The 21283-nt window shown below is 28.1% G+C and overlaps 5 protein-coding genes across 5 annotated transcripts in view; 2 read left to right on the top strand and 3 right to left on the bottom strand.

The window, feature by feature from the left end:
• LOC136989068 (eukaryotic initiation factor 4A-I-like) overlaps positions 1-1683 on the bottom strand; it is a 60763-nt gene extending 59080 nt beyond the window's left edge. The window contains 1 exon segment of the mRNA XM_067287159.1: positions 1569-1683. Coding sequence (XP_067143260.1) covers positions 1569-1594 — 26 coding nt within the window. The 5' untranslated portion in view covers positions 1595-1683.
• The window catches only part of LOC136989101 (uncharacterized), a 246419-nt gene that overhangs the window by 209076 nt on the left and 16060 nt on the right, over positions 1-21283 (top strand). The window lies entirely within an intron of this gene.
• LOC136989000 (man(5)GlcNAc(2)-PP-dolichol translocation protein RFT1) lies at positions 8936-10718 on the top strand. Its single transcript, XM_067287019.1, has one exon. It carries the CDS (start codon positions 9009-9011, stop codon positions 10629-10631), a length of 1623 nt encoding a protein of 540 aa, XP_067143120.1. The 5' UTR covers positions 8936-9008; the 3' UTR covers positions 10632-10718.
• On the bottom strand, positions 10988-12405 carry LOC136988951 (uncharacterized). Its single transcript, XM_067286967.1, has one exon. The coding sequence runs from the start codon at positions 12158-12160 to the stop codon at positions 11195-11197; it is 966 nt and encodes a 321-aa protein (XP_067143068.1). The 5' UTR covers positions 12161-12405; the 3' UTR covers positions 10988-11194.
• Positions 13782-20050, bottom strand: LOC136989070 (uncharacterized). Its single transcript, XM_067287161.1, has 4 exons — positions 19993-20050; positions 19838-19919; positions 18422-18511; positions 13782-15256 (listed from the first exon to the last, which is right to left on the bottom strand). The coding sequence occupies exon 4, from the start codon at positions 15254-15256 to the stop codon at positions 14018-14020; it is 1239 nt and encodes a 412-aa protein (XP_067143262.1). The 5' UTR covers positions 18422-18511; positions 19838-19919; positions 19993-20050; the 3' UTR covers positions 13782-14017.

Here is a 21283-nt window from a genome sequence, read left to right as displayed (position 1 = left end):
TTTAGGTTCTTTCATATTCATTTACTAATTTGGACAAAATGAAATGGAAAATTTAAATAATATAATTTGCCTATATCAATCATTGTTATTTAATTTATTACAAAGACAAATATTTACTAGTCTCTTAAAATTAATTATATTTCATCCTCTTTATATAAACATTCAAAATAAAAAAGAACTTACATGATCAGAAATTAACATTATAACAGACATTTTTCTATTCTTAAGTTTGTCAAAATTTTGATGTACACAAATCTTTAGACAGGAAGGGATATCACTTTTCTGTTTCTAATAAGTATTTTCAAGTATTTTCTAGTAATGTGTAAATGAGCCTTGACTGTGATCAGAAAATTTGTCTAGACAGATGAAGAATCAATGAAACAATCAACTAATCAATCTGAAATAGAAAAAGCACAAAAACTGGAACTTGACCTAAAAAAGGTAATAGACTAATTTTGAACTTATGAAATTCTAAAATATTTTGATCAATTTAGCTAAGTAAGACAATGCAATGGTCTAGTTTCTGGAATTCCAATAACTCCACTTTTTAATATTCAGCAGGCATACTCGAACATTCGATATATAATCGAAAAATCAAACAAAAATATTCACCATTTACAACTAATATTGTATAAATAAAAATAATTTTAAACTGACTGTTTAAATAAGCTACTATCAGACAACAATTATAACAAATAGCTGTTTGAAACATTTACAATAAGAGAAACTAGCCACTGATATCATTGCTATCAACAAATGAAATAAATATTTCTAAACCTAACTGAAATAACTTAGAATTACAAAAAAAAAAGTCATTTAGAATTATTAAATTTTTGATTTAAATATGTTTAAGAAACCTAAATTTTGAAATACAGCAAGTTTCAAACTATACAATTAGCAAAATCTTTTTTTCATAAAAAAATTAAATCGAAAAATAAAATTTTATCTGCATAATTACCAAAATTTCTAAGTCCAATTTACGAATAAAAAAAAAGAAAAATACAAGAGTATATCCATTGCACGTACAACCCTTCCCTTATAAGAAATGGGGGGCGATCATATTTTTTTCATATTAAATTTTTATTTCAAACAAAAAAATTCGCATGTAATTAGGTCACGAGTGATTCTACTCAAATTCGTACACTTTCGTTTTAAGAAGAAGAAAAAAAAAGTTTTAATTCAATTCACAAAGACATTTTTATCGAATTTCGTAATACAAGAATTTTATTCATTTACGAATTATAACAAATAATGGCAATGAAATATATAATTAATTGTTTAGAACATATAAAACATTTTTAAACTAAAAGATATTATTGAATTTTATTATTTAAAAAATTATAGAACGATCAATATGGCAACAACACGTGTTCCTCTTTCGACAAAAGGACGTCCGCCATTTTGAGTTATCGAAATGGTATTGGAGTGACGAATAATAACAAGTTAATAATATAAATGAATACAAAATTGATTATAATTAATCATATTCCAACTTAGTAGAATTCAATTTATTAAATTATCAACATAAAAGTACTTCAATTAATTAAAAATTGTATAAAACGTCTTACCTTCCTTCTTCATAATTATAAGACATGTTCGTATGACAAGTAGTCCCAAGTGAAAAGGACAGCCGAATGATCGAACTATTTAGAAGTATTCTTACAACTGAAAAGTAATCATATAAAATTAATCTATAAGTAAGATGTAAATAAGCAATATATTAATTTTTTATAAAGTTTTATATTTTGATAAACGCATTCGGCTAACAAAATCTACTTTTACTTATAATTTATATTAATATGTAGAATCGTTTTTATCGCGGAAGAATATCCGTTGACGTCACAGAATTTTACGTCATCGGTCTCTCTCCCGGTGAAACAATTAATCTGGAACCGGTATCTATGATATTTTTTATTATAGAAATAAAACATATTTGCATTTCTTTATTTTAAAATTTTCAATTTTAATAATCTTATAAATAATATTTATAAAAACTCCTAACTTTAAAGGTTTTTAATTTTTCATCGAAAATCGAGAATTAAGAATTTCGAAGATTGTCTTTAAATAAAGTTAATTATTAACAATATTAAAAACATCCCGTAATTACCTCATAATGTATGTATTTTTACGCCGATTAAAATTTTACAGAGCGATACTTAAACTGTTTATTAAATATCGTTTCACGTTTTTTCAGAACGTGAAACGATAATTAATTTTATAAACGACTTGTTTGTTTTAAAAAATACATTTAAATATAAGCATTTTATAATAATATTTAAAAAAAACATAGTAAAAAATAATGATAATAAAAAAACGGCGCACTCATTTCAGATTAGCGAGACATTGACCTATATTTCATAACATAGATACATGCCTTTCGATATCTTATTATCTACTTTTCTCCGTACTTCGCTTGGTTTAGATGCATCTACTTGTACCGTACTTTTTCTTGGAAAATTCATTGATCTAAATAAATTGATACAAATTTTTTTACAGATTACATTTATTTCTGTGTTCTCCCGACGAAATTTCGAACATACTAATTTAAATTTTCTTTTTCGCTCGTTCCTACATATTTTAAATCTGATTCCATTTTAATTTTATTCAATCGATTATGTTGAAATTAAATGTTAAATTGGATAAGCTTTTTGGTTTGCTCGACGAAATAATATAAAGTTATTGAGCATAGCCATATTGAAATACAGTATGTGACGAATCATTCAATATTTATCTTGTGATTTATATTTTAAAATTATGACTATGTAATATAATTTTAGTAGCAAGCTATAAAAATGATGATTATAAACACAAACACACACCAAACAAACGGATAGTAGCTTATCAGTGTATGTGTATATTTTATATTATTATTACTGTATATACCCTATATAATAACATAACATATTATTATACTGTATATATATTATAGATATTTTATCTAATTTGATAAACAATTCACTGCATAGAATATATTTAATAAATTTGAAAAATAACTTATATTATGGTACATGTATATCGTGTAACATAACATGCTTATATATTTGGCAATCCCATCAATTATGTCGTACTAAATAATAAACATTTATTTCGTTAAAAAGTTATACAAATTTATGATAAAGTTACATTAGTAACCTATCAATAATTGATTAGTAATATTAAATTCGATAATTTAAAATTATCTTATAATGTTAATTCAAGCAGATACTAAAAATTGAGGGTAATTTTAATTATCACTGAATTTCTATATGCGTTTACTCTTTTACCTTTCAATTATAATCGACTAAAAAATATGTAAATAAATATTTAATTTATAATAAAATTTAAAATTGTTATTGTTTATATATATAGGTTACAGTCAAAACCCGTTTTTAGTTAGAACGCGTTTTAACTAGTTGAAACTAGTTTATACTGGATGTCTTTGTTAAAACCCGTTTTGTCTCGTTAAAACTAGAATTTACTGCTAATCAAAAATGAATTTGAGTTAAAACTAGTTTTAACTAGACAAAACGGGTTTTAACAAAGACATCCAGTATAAACTAGTTTCAACTAGTTAAAACGCGTTCTAACTAAAAACGGGTTTTGACTGTAACATATATATATAAACATAATAAAAAATATATGGATTATTTAAATTATTTTCAAAAAATTTAAATTACGGGTATAGTTACTTTAAATTAACACTTATAAGTTCTTATCTAGATACAAAGTAATAAAATTATACACATTTTTATTGTTTTTTGAGAATATTTTTATAAAGTACTTTAATGTAACTTTTATAAATTTTATAAAAAATGTGAATCGATATTTTTTATTTTATTAAATTTATTCTTGATTAATTTTTCAGATAACATTTCATAATTCCTTTGTATCTAGACATGAAACTTAAAAATTTTAATTTAAAGTAATTATAATTTAAATTTCTTGAAAATAATTTAAATATTTTATATCTTTTTCTAAAACAAACATATGTTTTATTATCTGATCACATTTTCCCATTATATTTCTATAAACAATAACTTAATCATTAATTTATGATTTATCCAACTGATTCTTGTGATTTATAATGAACGCGATTATTTATATACGTTAATTTAGTTTTTTAAATGTTAATACAGTATTTTTATTTTAAAAATATCGATTTTGAAATATAAATCTCAAAAATTCAATTGTTACTACTTTCAAAAATATTTTTTCCAAGATTCTATTTGTAATAAAAAAAAAATGGTTAAAATAAAATTAATGTAACGGAAGTGATATTTATAAACTACTATATATAGAATATTATATTGATTATATATATGTAATATTTTCGTAATTATTATACAATGTTGCAAATATATATACTTGTATATGTAAATTTGTATATGTACTGAACATATATAGGCATTCTGTTTCAAATCTAAATATAAACATTTAATTCAAAACATTCATACGTAGATGAAAGTATTTTAGGCAATATTTTAAAAAGTTAATCTACAGTTTAGTATCTATTGTTGTTTTCTTAAGAGAACCATTAGATAAGAGTACTTTCTTTAGTTATTTACAGTAATAATTAATTAATAATATTTTGATAAGATAAAACGTAAGATTACTACTCCAAAATATTTCTTTACTTTTTCCCAATGACGTACCGAGGAATTTTTTCTGGGAGGGGCCAGACTCGCTTTAAAATGACACAATAGAATCAGTAACAATGAAACAAACCGCATGGCACTAGAGGTCGCTAATAATGACGTATTACATAGAATCTAAGAAGCACCCTGTTTTCAAAGATACTAAAACCTGAAAAAAGTGCGTTTTCCGTTCAGGTAAATATGTATACGTATTTATATATGCGTATTATATATCACTAGGTAGTTGGTTCGTACCTGACCAATGGGCTGGTCACCATGCAATGTTCTGGGTTTTCTTCATGTCTCTAACATTTAAACAGAATCCAGTTTCCACATAGCAGTGGTGTAGCGTGGGTGTCAGCCGCCCGGGGCGGAGGAAAATTTCGCCGCCCCCTTATTTAAGTATTATTATTATTTATTGTGAAATTTTTCCGCCCTCTTAAAGTGCCGCCCCCACTACGCTAAGCCACTGCCACATAGGAAGTCCTGCTAGAAGTTACCCCATTGGCAGATCACCCATGTGTTCCGTTGCCTTACTCCGTCAATCCACTGACACAAATCTTAATGCTGACATTTTAATGTTTTGCGAATAAAGTTACATTTCACCTTTGTATGTATGGAAAGTTTTGGGACACCCTGTATAATTGCTAACGATAAAAACTGCAACAATAAAATAATAGAATAAACGAAACGTATTTTATATGTATCATCCCAGCAATACGGAAGTTATTAGGTTCTGCAAAAACTGACAAACTGAGGCATCTCACTAGACCAGTGTTTAAAAAATGCGCCTGCCCACGTACTTATTAGAAACGTACTGTATTTCCTTTATTGTTTTTTAAATCATATTATGAAATGAACAGTTTGCTTACCTCTTATTGGTGAATAAAGTTCGAAACAGAAACAGAAAAGATGGATAACTTCTGTACACAAAAGCAGTCTTTAAACATAAGTTAAACAGGACGGACGAATAAGCTTATTGCACTTAAGTACGTTGGATACAAATCAATATGCAATTATGACAATGTGTCATAATCGGATATTTTAATCGATATAGATTTAAGTATAACTTAACAAACAGCAGTTTTGAATTGGGTCGGTGGATATGTAAATAACACTACAAAACATTCACATGTAGAGGTGAATTGGTCAGTTGGCATCTTCATTTTTAGAACGTCAAGATGATGAACAGGAGGAATTTGTTCATCATTCTGACGCTCTAAAGATTCATCAGCTTCCATATTTATACGTTACATCAAATCTGGAAATGTTGCTCATCTCGCAAAACAGGCAAAAATTTGCGTAACTCGTGAATCGGCACATCAGCTACCATTTTTCTTGAATTACAAATTTTCTGCCTATTTCACGAAATAGTCTAATTTTTGAATTACTTATTTTATGAAATTTTCATTTTACGTCTTCTAATAAGATGCCGACATTTGTTTTGTTCATTGAGTTATGGCTAAAAAACGTTAGGCGAAGATTTATTTTAGTATTGCTTTTTTACTTGAGGATTACTCTACTTAATATTTCATGCTTCCTAATGATGTTTATTACGTACTGGTACGTGTCTAGACTGCCGGATAGCCGAGCGTCCCCCAGAACAGCAGGCTGTTCTGGAGGACCCGGGTTCGAATCCGAACGGGTCGATAGATCCCCAGGAATTTTTCGGGGATGGTCCGTCCGGATATGTCGGGCCCCATCCCTTATCACCCGACCACCCCATTGTGGGCCTGGTCGAACCCATAATGGGCTTGCTAAAACAAGCCCTTTTAGTACCCACAGGGCGGAAAGAGTTAAATAAAAGTTTAATAGTGTTATTCACATATCCGTCGGCCCAATTCAAAACTGCTCTTTGTTAAGTTTGGCTTAAATCGATATCGATTAAAATGTCCGATTATGACACGTTGTCATAATTGCATATTGATTTGTATCCAACGTACTTAAGTGCATAAACTTATTTGTCTGTCCTTACTTGTGTAAAGACTGCTTTTGTGTACAGAGATTGTTCATCTTTTCTGTTGCCGTTTCGTGTTACGAACTTTATTCACCAATAAGAGGTAATCATTATTTATTTGTTTTAGGTATAATTTAAACAGTTTTTTCAGAGACGGAAACTTTAACTATTGAACACATTCAAAACGCCAAAAAGAAACTGTATATTCACGGATGCATTGAACAAAGAATATTCCTTTTTAAAGATAAATTGAATTATTATCTAGTCATACAGTATATACGAGTAATGAAATTAAGTGCAATGGAGAGAGAGCGAGAGGCAGTGATGTCAAAATGACATGACAGCTTCAGCCAATTATCGTGATGATTCATTCTTACTTCTAAGAGCATGTGACCAGACCACCCCCGAAAAATTCCTGGAGTTTGTCGACGCCCGTATTCGATTCCAGGTCCTCCAGAGCGGTAGGCTAACGCCTTAACCGCTTCGGCTTCGGCCGCTCTAGATATTTTGTTGTACTGTGGAATGCGACAATTCTTTTCTATTTTTCTATTTTCAAAAAATTATTGAATTGTCGTAAATTTTGATGATATCTTTCAAGAAAAATGTTGTTAGATAAATCTGGAAGTCTTTGAATTAAATCTGTGACGTATTTTTAACTTTTCGACAAATTAAAATTTCGTAACGGACAGTCGCCCTGTAAGAAAACTTCTATATACTCAGGTGAAAAGTTTTGTGACCGGCATAAAAACGTACGCAACAAACTAGTCCATCCGCTCTATCGACCACAACAAATACCACAGGCTGATTGGAGCGGACGTAAAAAGTAAATGGGATGAGACCCCTTTTGTCCGAGGTCATATTTTGATGAATGGGCAATAATGTCTGGTAATTGTTCTCGTTACGTTTTTGAAAAGAAATGAGGTACGGAGAAGCGCTAATTGTAATATTTTGAAAAAGGAAAAGATTAAAACGTACTGTAGTTACTAAAAGGGCATTATTTAGCGACCGGTACTAACGGGAAGTTTCACCAACATTGCCTAATCGTGGTATTTGTAAATCCAGTGATTAGACTAATACCGAGATTACCGACGCGAGGATTTCACCAACAAATTTTAGCGAAGGATTACTAAATTCCGAGATATCGAGAACAGGATTAGTAAATCCAATAATCTCGACACTACCGTTACCAAAAAATTTTCTTACACGTTACTTGATTGGATGTTTCGGAAACACGTAATACGCGCTTAGATACAAACATGGCAGACAACAAGAAACGAAGTCGACAACCCGATTTTCCTCATCGAGAAACAGGATATTTAATGGAATTAATCGAAAAGTATATAGATATAATACGAGTAGAATCAAAAGAAACGAATGTCATATATTTAAAGAAAATGAGACGTGGCAAATTCTAACCGAAAAATTTAATAAGTTTCCGGAGGTTAGTAAACGGGACACAAAAAACTTGAAAATTTTGTCGAAAAATTTGAAGCAGAAAGCGAGAAAAGATGTGGCGTCAAATAAGCAAGCACAGATGAGTACTGGGGGAGGAGTATGTGCCGATATTGAATGTCCTATGCCATCAATTACAGAAAAAATTTTCTCTTTAATCCCTAAGCAATTTACACCCCTCTCAAATTCTGTTGACAGTGATGCTGATTTTAATGCCTCTGTTGAAGGTAAATTTGTTTATATTTAATTATACTCGTACTCTGCAAAGTAAGATTGTTTACCGAGATTAGTACACTAATAGCCCGAATTTAGTGAATTAGTTACTAATGCCAAATTACGTCTAATCTTAAAATGGTGGAACGCAAAATCAGTAATCCTGTATTTAAGATAGTCGTTAATCCTGCGATTTGTCTAATCGTCTATTGGTGAAATAGGAGGTAAGTCCAAAACAACAGGGGGGAAAAGTGCAAATAGAGATATACAAAAACATTTAGAAAATACTGTAAATGCTACAATATAAATGTGTATTTTTTTAAAGAGAAAATAAAGAAATAATATATTAAACACTATACTTTAGTTATTGTTACATTTTTCTGAAATTTGTAATTTTTAATTTAAAATAATTTTGATTATTTTAAATTAAAAATTTTCTCAAAAACGTTTTATAAAAAATAATAATCATTATTAGAATAATAATAATTATTATTTTTTAAATGTTGTTAGTTAAATCTGGAAATCTTTGAATTAAATCTGTGACGTATTTTTAACTTTTCGACAAATTAAAATTTCGTAACGGACAGTCGCCCTGTAAGAAAAAGGAATTAATTATTATTTTAATTTTTAAAAATATTTGGGCGAATTTTCAGTGTCATTTCTTTATCACCATGGTGGCGCTGTAGGGCTCTATGATAACCTAAAATGGCGGAGTGCTGTTAATCGTTGTTGATGATTGTTGGATTTGTTTAAAGTCATTTGTACAGTAAATAATGGATGGCAATAAACTAATTTTCGTGGCAGCTACGTCAGCAACGTACAATATAATTTTACAGCTATCGATGAGGATATTGACGTTTATTTTAAATGCATTTATTTTGCGTTATATTACTAAAGATGTGTTGGGTGTTATTAATGTACGATTGCTGTTACTCTACACCACTCTACAGTTTTTGAATCGAGAGTCGTTCAGAAGAGCGTGTCTAAGTTCCAAACAAGCTACGTGGTCTCAAGTCATTAATATGACGTGGTGCATCGTTCCTTTATCTATTTTTTCCGGAATTATTTTTAGATACATATGGTTATATTGGTTACTCAAGCCTGAACATTTTGTACACGAATATGATGTTAGTGTAAATGTTATTGTGATATCTGTGATCATAGAGATGCTGGCAGAACCCATTTTCATTACAGCTCAATGTCATGGATTTGTTCGACTTAGAGTCGTAGCAGAAGGTTTAGCTCTTGTTATAAGGAGTATTGTCATGGTGACTCTTGTTGTCCTTTCTCCTGAAAATGGAATATCTGCATTTTCGACTGGACAGTTTTTAGCTTCGGTTGTTTATACTCTGTTTTATTATTTTTATTTTTATATTCGTACATTGAGAATGGATAAGAATGATTCCTTTCCATTTTGTTCTATTAGAGATTTTTTTCCTAAATTTCTTGAAGAATCATTTATAGATTGGAATATTTTTGTACTTACTTGGAGTTTTCTAAAACAAACTATACTGAAGCAATTATTGACCGAAGGAGAAAAATATGTTATGTCGATATTTAACATTCTGAGTTTTGCCGAGCAAGGTGTATATGACGTTGTAAATAATTTGGGTTCTCTTGCTGCTCGATTTGTCTTCCAGCCGATAGAAGAAAGCGGTTATTTGTATTTTGCACAGATGTTAAAGAGAGATGAGTCAATCAAGAATCAAAGTAATGAAATAGCAATTTGTGTAACAATATTTAAATATTTATTAAAATTAATGATAATTCTAGGTCTCATTATTCTAACTTTTGGTTACTCCTATGCTAAATTATTATTATATTTTTATGGAGGAAGCATGCTTGCTTCTGGTGTTGGCCCAACACTCTTACGTTGGCACTGTTTCTATGTATTGTTTTTAGCAGTTAATGGTGTAACCGAATGTTTTGTATTTGCAGCTATGAATCAAAATTCAATCGATAAATATAATAGAAAAATGCTTCTGCTATCTTGCATATTTTTGATGTCATCATACTTTTTGACCAAACTTTTTGGAGGTACTGGATTTATTATGGCAAATTGCTTGAATATGACCTGCAGAATTGCCCATAGTATTTATTTTATTCATAATTATTTTCAAGGCAGTACATTTCAGCCACTGGGGATCAATATTAAACCTTCTGTTCTAATTGCTTTTATTGCATCTTTTTGTGTAACTTGTGTGTCAGAAAATTATCTATGTTGTTCTAGAACCTTAAATTGGATATTACATATTATAATTGGTGGATTATGTTTTTTATTTGTAATGTTTATAATAACAACAAAAGAAAAATCATTATTTTTATTTTTGTACAAGTTATGGAAGAAAAAAAATATACTTGAGGATATGAATAATGACAGTAAAAAACTGGAATAAATTTTATACAGTATTTAAATACTAATTTTTATTATTAAAAATTTGTATAAAATTGTGTATTTTGTAATTAAGAAATAAATGATACATTTTAAATAATATAAAGAATTTGTTTTAGCAATTTTGAAATATAAAAATTGTGAATTTTCAAAGCTAAGTTTTTATTAAATCTATTGAAACTAGAAATAACTTTGCTAATATTACAACTAATCTTCATACAAAAGTATTAAATACTTAAAACTTATTAACGTTGGTATTATATAAAAATATTAAATATTTGGAAAAAGCAATAAAAAAGATATACTTGAATTTTAACATCATGTAAATTCATATATATGAATAAATTATACAAAAACATTATTGTTATGTGCTACCATCTGATAGTTATTTTTAGGATTAAATTTTCATTTAAATTATGGAAATACAGTACACATTTTTTAAGAATGTTTTAAAGCGATTTTAAGATATTTTGACAGTTCAAATACAATTTTAATAACCGAAACTTTTTTTTTAGTTAAATAAATCAACAAAATTATTCACGAACTTGAAAATACATCTTAAATTATTTATTGAAAAGCACAAATTAATAAAAGTATAGGAACAGAAGTGAAAAAAATGCAATAAATACTTTTTCGTGGAACACACTCTGACGTCAAAATACCTTCGCTCCACATTTCGTCACTGTTTGTCATGGATACTACTACAGTATCGGTACTTTGGAAACTAAGTGGAAAATAACAGCTGGTCGTGTTATTGCAATGATTTATCGAGTTATTATAATTATAACCTGGTTTTTCTAATTCGATGTCAATGTATATATAGTTTGGCACAAGATCTAACGTTGAATCAGACGAGAAGAAAAAATAATAAAAATCAGAACTGGCAATATCATAAGTTAATTTATTCTTTTCTACAAATAAACGTGCTCGTTTATTATTGCATCTAGAATTTGAGGTCAATGGAACGTGTTCTAAAGCCTCGTGGCACACAAACGAATCGTTTGTTTCGTTAGAAAACACACCTTGGCTGCTGGATATGGAAGAAGTTTTATCGTCTGATTCATCTTCCGATTCTAAACTTTCTTCGCTCGAAAATGGCGCGTTTTTGTAAGAGTGAATGCATCGTTTTAGGGATGGTGTTCCTTTAATCACGGACATTATGGCACCGGGAAATCTAGAGCACATCTTCAAACTTACGGAGCTTCCTGTTGGTAGATAGAAGGCTCTGTATTCCATTTGGTTGACACTTATCGTAATTATTTCCTTCATATGGCGATTTATATGCATATTCGTATTTAACTGAGGTAATGATGGAAACAAATAAGCGTCTAAACTAGCATTTGATGTAACTTTCTGCCCTTTGCACCAGATACTCGAGATTTTGTTTTGCAATGGAAACACATCGTACGAAAACACGGGCGATTTCATTGGCGTATACACTTTATGCTTCATGATGAGCGGAATGGAAAAAAACACCGCACCCAAGATGACAGTAATGAGTGTTACTATAAACGGTCTTGCCGGATTTGACATTATTAAGAGGATAAACTTGGCTTACTTACATTAAAACTTTTACATATTCTTTCTATCGCTTTCAATTGTTTCTTTCTATCGAAGATATCATATCGGCGCTTCCATTAGGACGAAGTTCATTGCGATATAGCAGAAAGGTCTTCAAACAATTTATACAGTCTTATCATTAAAATAAATTTTGTAATTTTATGTCGTATTCCTTTCAAATATACATACATCTCATAGAATAAACTGTAATGTTTATCTAAAATATGTTATGTGTAAGCATGACCTGCATTTTAATTTGAAAGTAGTATTTGTAAATTGATTCGACAGTAGACTAAACAACATTTTTAAATATGTATTTTAAGCGATTATATTAATTTTAGATTAGATAAATAATAGTACTTTCTTACCAAACTAATTAATTAATTTATGAATTTTTAAATATAGTAAAGCAGTTATTTTGTATGAAAATATTTTTTACTATTTTTCTACAATAATTTAAGTTATTATAAATTACTTTATGTAGAATATTTTAAGTATTCAATTATATATTTTTTATAGAAATGAATTTATTGTTTTATAATAATGTATATTATTAAAACGTCGGAAATCTTTCCGTGTTATAAATTAAGACCTTAAAACTATTTAAAGATAAAATACGTTAAAATTTTGCGAGTAGATGGCGCCATAGTTATTATTGAAACACTAACGCGCTGTATAGGAAAAAAAGTATAAAGATTCATTTTAGTAGGCACGTGTGCAAACTTTTTCAGTCATGCTCCCCTTTATATCTACTTCAATATTTTCTGCCCCTTCCCCAGACTTCTACGAAGAAAAAATGTTTCAATATTAACTCTTTCCGCCCTGTGGGCACTAAGAGGGCCTCTTATATTAGGCCCATTATGGGTTCGGCCAGGCCCACAATGGGACGACCGGGTGGTGAGGGACGGGGCCCGACATATCCGAACGGACCACCCCCCGAAGCACAAGGTTGCTGTTGAGAACAAATCATACAGGAACACTTTGAGTGGAAAAGGTAGGTTTATTGACGTAAAAGGATATGCATTTCGGGCTTAATGCCCCTCTTCAGTCCGATTATATCAAATACATCGGTAATTCTACATAATTTTTACCGATATATTTGATATAATCGGACTGAAGAGGGGCATTAAGCCCGAAATGCATATCCTTTTATGTCAATAAACCTGCTTCTTCCACTCAAAGTGTTCCTGTATGATTTGTTCTCAACAGCAACCTTGTGCTAATTTCGAAGGAAATAAATGGAAAAACTTTGCGATCTCCCTCTACGATGCGCCCCACAGTTTGTGCATCATTGCGTTACAGTATTTCAATAAACATGAAAAGTACGTAATGCAATGATGCCTTTACTTAGATTAGATTTCCATTAAATTTTATCAGATTTGTTTGTATTTCAATTTGTTTGATTGGATCTGCAATAGAGATTTCTTTACTTAAAGCAGACATTAGCCATTTTTTAATATTCTAGTTGAATTTTCATATTTTAAAAATTAATCAAGTTTAATTATTATTATATACTGACAGATTTTTTTAACATTGCAGATTATATCAATTGTGAAATTTGTAAAACAATTAATTAATTACGTTTAAACAGTTTGGAATATCTTTTAATACCAAATACCTTTGAACTAAATTTTTTTCATTCAAATAAAGTAAAATACAAGAAAAATGTAATATAAAGTAAAAGAAAAGCATTAATAAACTTTTTATAACTTAAACAACAAAACTTGCACGTAAGATTATGATCTATTATTGACTGCGAGTAATTAAAATTTGTATATGCATTATATATGTAAAATAACATTGTTAACTGATCAATGTTATTAACGTAAACTAACACTGAGATACATTAGGTTTCTTTTTATCCTGCATTCCTAAAGATGTAACATAAGTGTATGATGGAGGAGCACTGCATTGAGAATAAGATGGAGGTGGCGAAGAATTTAATTCTGATGGTAATCTAATATTGGGCCTAGAATACAAAGTTACTTCGGAACCCGCTAACAAAGGAATTTTAGGCGGTGCAGGAATAGTAGAAGTTCTACGCATATTTTCTCTAGTTATTTCAACGTATTTAACATTACTGACATACTTCGGCTTTTTGCATAGCATTATAGTACATCCTATGCACAATAATACAGTAAGTGGTATTAAGACAAAAAGTAATATGAAGAAAAATACTCTGGGTTTACAGCTCGATATGACTGTATAAGACACAGCACCGGCATCGTTCTCTGGTTCTACTACTATGATAGCTCGATTATCTGTTCCGAATGACAAAGAGACCTCACATCTAAAAGTGCTTTTACAAATCGGAGGATTACTGTAAATGTCGTAAGTAGTTCTATTAAGAAACACATGAATGTTAGTTTGGCTTTCGTCAGAAGAAGAATGATAGTCTTCGAGTGAAAATACATAAGTCTCTTTTTCATCGACACTAAAAGATAATGCTGTAGAATCACAAGCTTTTGCACTAAATGGAATTTTGAAAGATTTAAAATGATTGCATTCGCTTGGATACCAATTTCGAAAATTCTCATTAAATTTTTTCTTTGATTGATTTTTCCAAAATTTCTTAATATGGTCACCAAAATCTTCGTCTTCGTCACTTTCTTCACTGGACGAATCCCCGGAACGAAATGGATGCGTTCTTCGTATTCGTAAGCAATCCTCCCATTTTTGGATACTTTTGAAAATCCGCATAAATATCCCATTTTTGTTCGTACAGGCTCTAATATCGACGGCTGAACCCGGAAGAAAGAAATACTGTAACTGACTTTCTTTACCGAAATGTAATTTTTTTGTAAAATTTAATCGATAATGACGATTAAAATTTCGCCGAATAGTAGGCTCTCCTGTAATACGATAAGTAGAAATAGGATGAGATGATGATACTTCTTGCCAGCCGCACCATACATTTGACAATCTATCCATAATTTTCATATCTGTTGATGCAACCTCAGTTTTATACTCTGGATGTTTAGACATCACAACAAAGAGAATAGTCAGTAAAACAAGAATAAGGATTAAACAAATGCAAATTCCTGCAGCTGGAGTTCTCCAACGACCCATCTAAAAGTGAATATAAATATTTATAGATTAGGATTTATAACATAATTTTATCTTACATCTATTATATTTTAATCATTATGCATTTTAATAATTATTTACGAAGATTGATCGTTAAATAAGATCTCCTATCGCAGCATTCTGCAAAGTGCATGAATAGAAACTTGTAAATACCGTCATTTAACAGACACAAGTACATAAGATAGAAGGGCCCACCAAGTTTGGAGAATTATTTTGACCAACCTCAATTTTTTTTTCAAGAAAGAATTAAGCTATTAGCGAGGTTGAGGCCGAAGTTTTAAACGCGAAAACGTGTACGTTGGACGTTCAGCGCCGCTTTCCTGTAAGTCTAGAAGTTTGACAATGGCGTTTGGAATGTCGAGCATGATTCCACTGACTTTCCAAACGCCATTGTCAAACTTCTAGGCTTACAGGAAGGCGGCGTTGAACGTCCAACATACACGTTTTTCGCGTTTAAAACTTCAGCCTCAACCTCGTTATTATCTAGAGTCTAGAATCAGACTCTAGATGCTTAGTCATTTCTTGGATAAGAAACTTGGTGGGCCATAGCGGGAGCCCATCTTAGATTAAGCCTGTAGGCTACGTGTCAAGTCTCTGTTCGTTTTGTTGCGTCATTGCGTAAAGTAAGTTTAAATATGAACTCGTTTTCCTCATTCCGTAGAAAACAGCAATACTCTAATGAGACAGCGAAGATACTTAAAAACTTAAAGTTACAGATTAATCCGCATTCCCCTTACAACCCAGATTTGGCTCTATCAACACTATTCATCGAATGCCAAAGTTCAAACTTCTATAGAGGGAATGGATCGAGGAAAAGCCATAAAGTTTTTGAACGTTTGGAAAAAAATATATCACTCTAAATGTCGATTATATTGGAAAATGAATATGTAAGATAGAAATAAATGATTTTTACCGTCTTTTGAAACTAATCGCATCATTCTAGCCCTTTACAAATTCAATTTATAAGAACGGAGACTTTATTTACTAATCAACTTTCTTAAGAATTAAAAATTTTGTAAGGTTTTTCTGTATCTTAATTTAAATAATTTAAATTATTTTAAAAATATATAATAATTTTAAACTTGATATTGAATAAAACATTAAGTTATTATTATTATTAAACTGATTTATGTATTCTCACGAAATTTAAAAAATGATATTCAAATGCATTATTTATTTTCTGCCAAATTGATCCAAATTATAATGTATTAAAAATAAATAATTTATATATATTTATAAATATTGTTAATTTTAAATATTTAGACTAACTATAGACATTGGCACAGTCATTTTAACACTTATAATAATGTTAAAATGATTATAATTATTCATTATCATATACGAATAATTACAATTATTCGAAATATAATCATTGGCCTATAAATTTTTGTTAAAAACATTCTTAGATTAAAAAACTCATTCTTTTATTATCAGAAAACAACTTGAAAATATGTAATTACATTGTTTTTTTAATTAAATGTATTCTTACAACTGAATTTGTCTTCGAAAGCGTTATAAAACGTCAATAAAGTTCGATTATTTATTTCAATTCAGAATTCATACATTTTAGATTTATTGTAGATAAATATGAAATTTTAATTTATTAAATTTAAATAATATAGCATTTATATTTTTATAAGAACTTATAAATATTTATAATTTATAAGTTAATTGGCACATTTACTATAATTTAAATCCTAAATTAAATATAATTATTATTTTTATGTATTTTTATGCTGCCATTCAAATTATACAATTCTAAAATAATCACTAAATGCTAAAACTTAAAATAGACTATGCTTAATTAGTCTACTAATCATGCAGTTTAGAACTAGAGTCTACTGAAATATCATAATTAGTTATATGGCCTATTTAAATATTATACTATTAATAAAATTATAATATATAATAATATTACTACTAATGAAATTATTACTAGTTAAATACCTGTTTATGAAAATTATATAAACTGGTATTTATTGAATTTTTTACGAATAATTCCAAATATGTAACAATTCTTAATTATATAGTTTAATTATATAATTAGATATAGTTACATGTAGTGACTATATCTATTTATTCATGTGAATATATCTACTGTATATAAATGCACGGTCATACAAAGATTGGTTTAAAATATTGATACCGAGGAAACCTAAACTGCATGAAAATTAAATAAAGTAGTCAAGAACACTGATACACTGCTTACTATCAACTATATTCTAACATTATTTACAGATGAAACAATTTATTTTATTACTTTCAATGTTTTATTACTGCTTTTAAGCGGCGCATACAAATAATGATTACTTTTTTGGAAATATTAAAACGCATTTTTTGGAAAATAATCAATGTTTAAGTAGAGAAATGAATCGAATTAAAATTGACCTAAATTAAATTTTTTTAAATTGACGTTATATAACGCTTACCATATTGGAATTGTTATTATGAAGTTTTTCAGAACGGATAATTAAAACTTAGTGTAAAAAATAATAATAATTTCCTGCTTAATTTGCTATTTATAAAGGACCGCAATTAATTATTTGTACAGTATATAAAACACTATTTAATAAATTATATACTTCGTGAATTAATGATATGTATTATAAACAATTAGGCTTATTAGTTATTTTTAATTGTTTTTTTTCTCTCTGGTTTAAATATCTAAAATTTCCTCAATATTTAGTCATATTTTACAGCGGTTGCTTATTATTGTACTGAGCTTTCAAAAAAGTATTTAGCGAAATAGTATAATTGTATTCTTTAAAGTAAATTAACATTAAAATCGAATAACGATTTTGTATATTTATCTCAGAAAAAATTTACACGCATAATAATAATAATAATACAGTAATAAAATTTATTTATTATATTAGAATATTCTCTAGATAACAACCATAAAACCTCTATAATATTTTCTCGATAATCTCTAAATTCAGAAAAAAAATATTCTAATCAACCACTTGAATTAATATATATATATTTTAATGCATTAGTAAATATTATAAGTAAGGATTTTAATTGAATAAAAGCGATAAATGAATTCTAATTTAATAGAGATTTTATGAAGATTAATAATATAAAATATCATTTCATTTTTTTATGCGTAAAGAAAGAAATTAAGATTTACTTTAGGGAATAACTTACTGTTGTTATCCAGTTGACGGAAGAGACGATTCCCTATTGCAACCTCCCTATATCTGCGTCATTGGCATATCTTATCGAAAAATAAAATCTCTAAACCCGATTAATAATAATTATTATTATAAAAAAAAACGTAGATAAATTTAAAATGATGTAATAAACTTAAATAACTATAATTTAATTTCCGAATAATATATTCAAAATAAATATATTAAGTAATTAAAAATCAAGAGTACTTTGTCCCGTCGTTTCCGTTGTCATGGAAATAACGCGATTTGATGACGTCAAAGTAAAGTACACAGAATAATAAGCTCATAACTGCTCTTAATAGACTTTATTACTAAATTTCCTTTTATATTAGTATTATTATTAAAATAAAAACGAGCATGAAGCGTACGACTGTTATTTCTACTGTTAGTATACTGTTTCTATTTTAAAAATAAGAGTTCCATAAGTTATAGTCTTTTAAATATTTTTACCTTTTAATTGCTTTATTTTATGTGTTAGAAATTAAAATAGTTTAATCACAAATATTTATCATTGTATTTATTTCATTCCTGTTTTCTCTTATTCTGCTCTATTGCAAATAGTGCATAGTAACACGAGATAGATAACAGAATGCAAAATACTGGCCAAATATTTTCATCTATAAAAATATTTGTATTAGGTTATAGTAAATTCTAAAATATAATAATATTGTTACTATAATTTCTTAAACAATTACGGTTTCCATAATATTGCTCTTTATCAAGCTAGATGGCGGCGTGAGAATTGTAAATTCAATCTTAAATGTTAAAATTGATTTACAATTTTTTAAATATATCGCCTACACATATTTATTTATTTATTCAATTTTTAAAAAAATAAAACTTTTAATTTATTTTGAAAAAATTTGAAATTCAACACTAATTTAGTTATATGATGTTCTTTTTTCTAATAACTTATTCTCAATATTTTCTTTTGAAAATAAATCAATAATAACAAATAATTTAAAAATTAAATAAACTAATAAGTAATTTATAAATAATTACTAATAATGTTAATAACTAATTTTAAATTAATTGTATGCTGTATTTATTTTTTGTATAGTGTGCATTGTATTCTTTAGATATAAATTTTAAAAACAAGTGATAAAATCTTAAATATCATTAAATTTAAGCTGCGATTAATCGTTATTCAATAAATAAATTAATCTTTACTAAAAGGCAAACACCATATAAATGGAAGAAAATTAACATGTTAAGCAAATCAATTATTAAATAAATAATTGATGAGTGCGTGAATTTTTTAAATATTTTTTTTTAGTGGCTTAAGTTTTATAAAATAATTAAACTGCATTTTTACGTAAAAATTGTCGTTTTTGTTATATTATACGTGCTTAATAATTCAATAGTTAACATTAATATTCAACCCAAATACCCGAAATTAACTGTGTTAGACAAAATTATTGATTGGAGCGTATTTATTGACTAACCGATCGATACCAACTCAGTAGGAAAATCTAAATATAATTTATTATTAAAAGAAAGTTTGTTAAATTTGTCTAACAAAAAATTTATGTAAGCATAATCTACATTCATGAATGTATTCGCTTTATATTCATAAAACTTCATAATATTAGCTTAAATAATTAATCTCTGAACAAACATGTGACGTGGTAGACTAATGGAAGTATTTTATTTTTAACAAGAACAACTATTATTGAAATATTTACTTGCATTTTAATTAAGCTTATAAAAAATAATCTATAATTTACTATGAATTAATTATAATAATGACGAATTTAAATTTTAATATATATAGAAGAGACTATTAATTTTGGATTAATTTACAATGAATAATTTATTCATTTTTGCTATTAAAAATTTCTGTAAAAGATTGTTTACGCTTAGATTTAATTAAATATTAAACTATTTGAAAGAAAAGAAAATTTATATAATTTATTAATAATTTTTTTGTTTCTGTACAGTCTACATGAAGTCTGATATATTATTTAGAGGAAGGGTATCTTTGCCTTTAGGCATTGTCTACGTATTTTTGAAATAAATAAAAATATAATATAATTTTAAAGATTTATATATAAAAGTTCATATTAAAGTTCATATCCTCCCCCGAAAATAACGCCGGTTATTTTGCTTATTACTTAAAATTATTTGCTTATTATTTATATTGCTTATTACTTAAAATATTATCTTCAATTTATTACTTTCCCGGCTGTTATACAGAAGGAAAGTATGGCGATCCAGCAAAAAATGACCCCCCCCCAGATTTTTGCATTTTTAGACTTAGAACACCTTGAAACGTCGAGAAACGCAAAAAATTCGGGAGTAATTTCTGTATGTACGGATATTAGTGTGTGTATGTGTGTGTGCGCGCGTGTTTACACTGTTTGAAGCTTAATAACTTCTGTGCTTTTTGTCGAAAATTTCTGAAATTATGCAGGGAAGTTTGTTTATTAGGGGGATTGATGCTATTAAATTTTGGTGGTTAAAGGTGGAGGGGGTGGGGAGATAATGGGGTCGTTTGTGTCTCCAGTAGGGTTGGACTTAATAACGATTTTATTCGTTATTACCATTTACATTTTTTTTTTTTTTTTTAATGAAACTATCCCTACCCTCAATATTAAGCTTTTTGCCATTTTATAATACAGTTAAAAATATAAAAAGTTTTTAATAATAAAATATGATAACAGGTGGCGCCGTCAAAAGTTTAAATGTCGCCGGGAAAGTTGAGTAACTCGTTGCTATTTTATTTTAATATAGTGATGTAATGTAATGTAATTCACTATATTTGTTATTCTGTTTTTTATAATTGGCTATTTAAAATAAAAATGTTTCTTTCAATGGAATTTTATGTTAATTATAT

Source organism: Centruroides vittatus, unplaced genomic scaffold (genome assembly GCF_030686945.1).
Source record: "Centruroides vittatus isolate TY-2023 unplaced genomic scaffold, ASM3068694v2 scaffold_435, whole genome shotgun sequence".
Lineage (NCBI taxonomy): Eukaryota > Metazoa > Arthropoda > Arachnida > Scorpiones > Buthidae > Centruroides > Centruroides vittatus.
The sequence above is the reverse complement of the archived record's forward strand: the minus strand, read 5'-3'. Positions and strand labels throughout refer to the sequence as shown.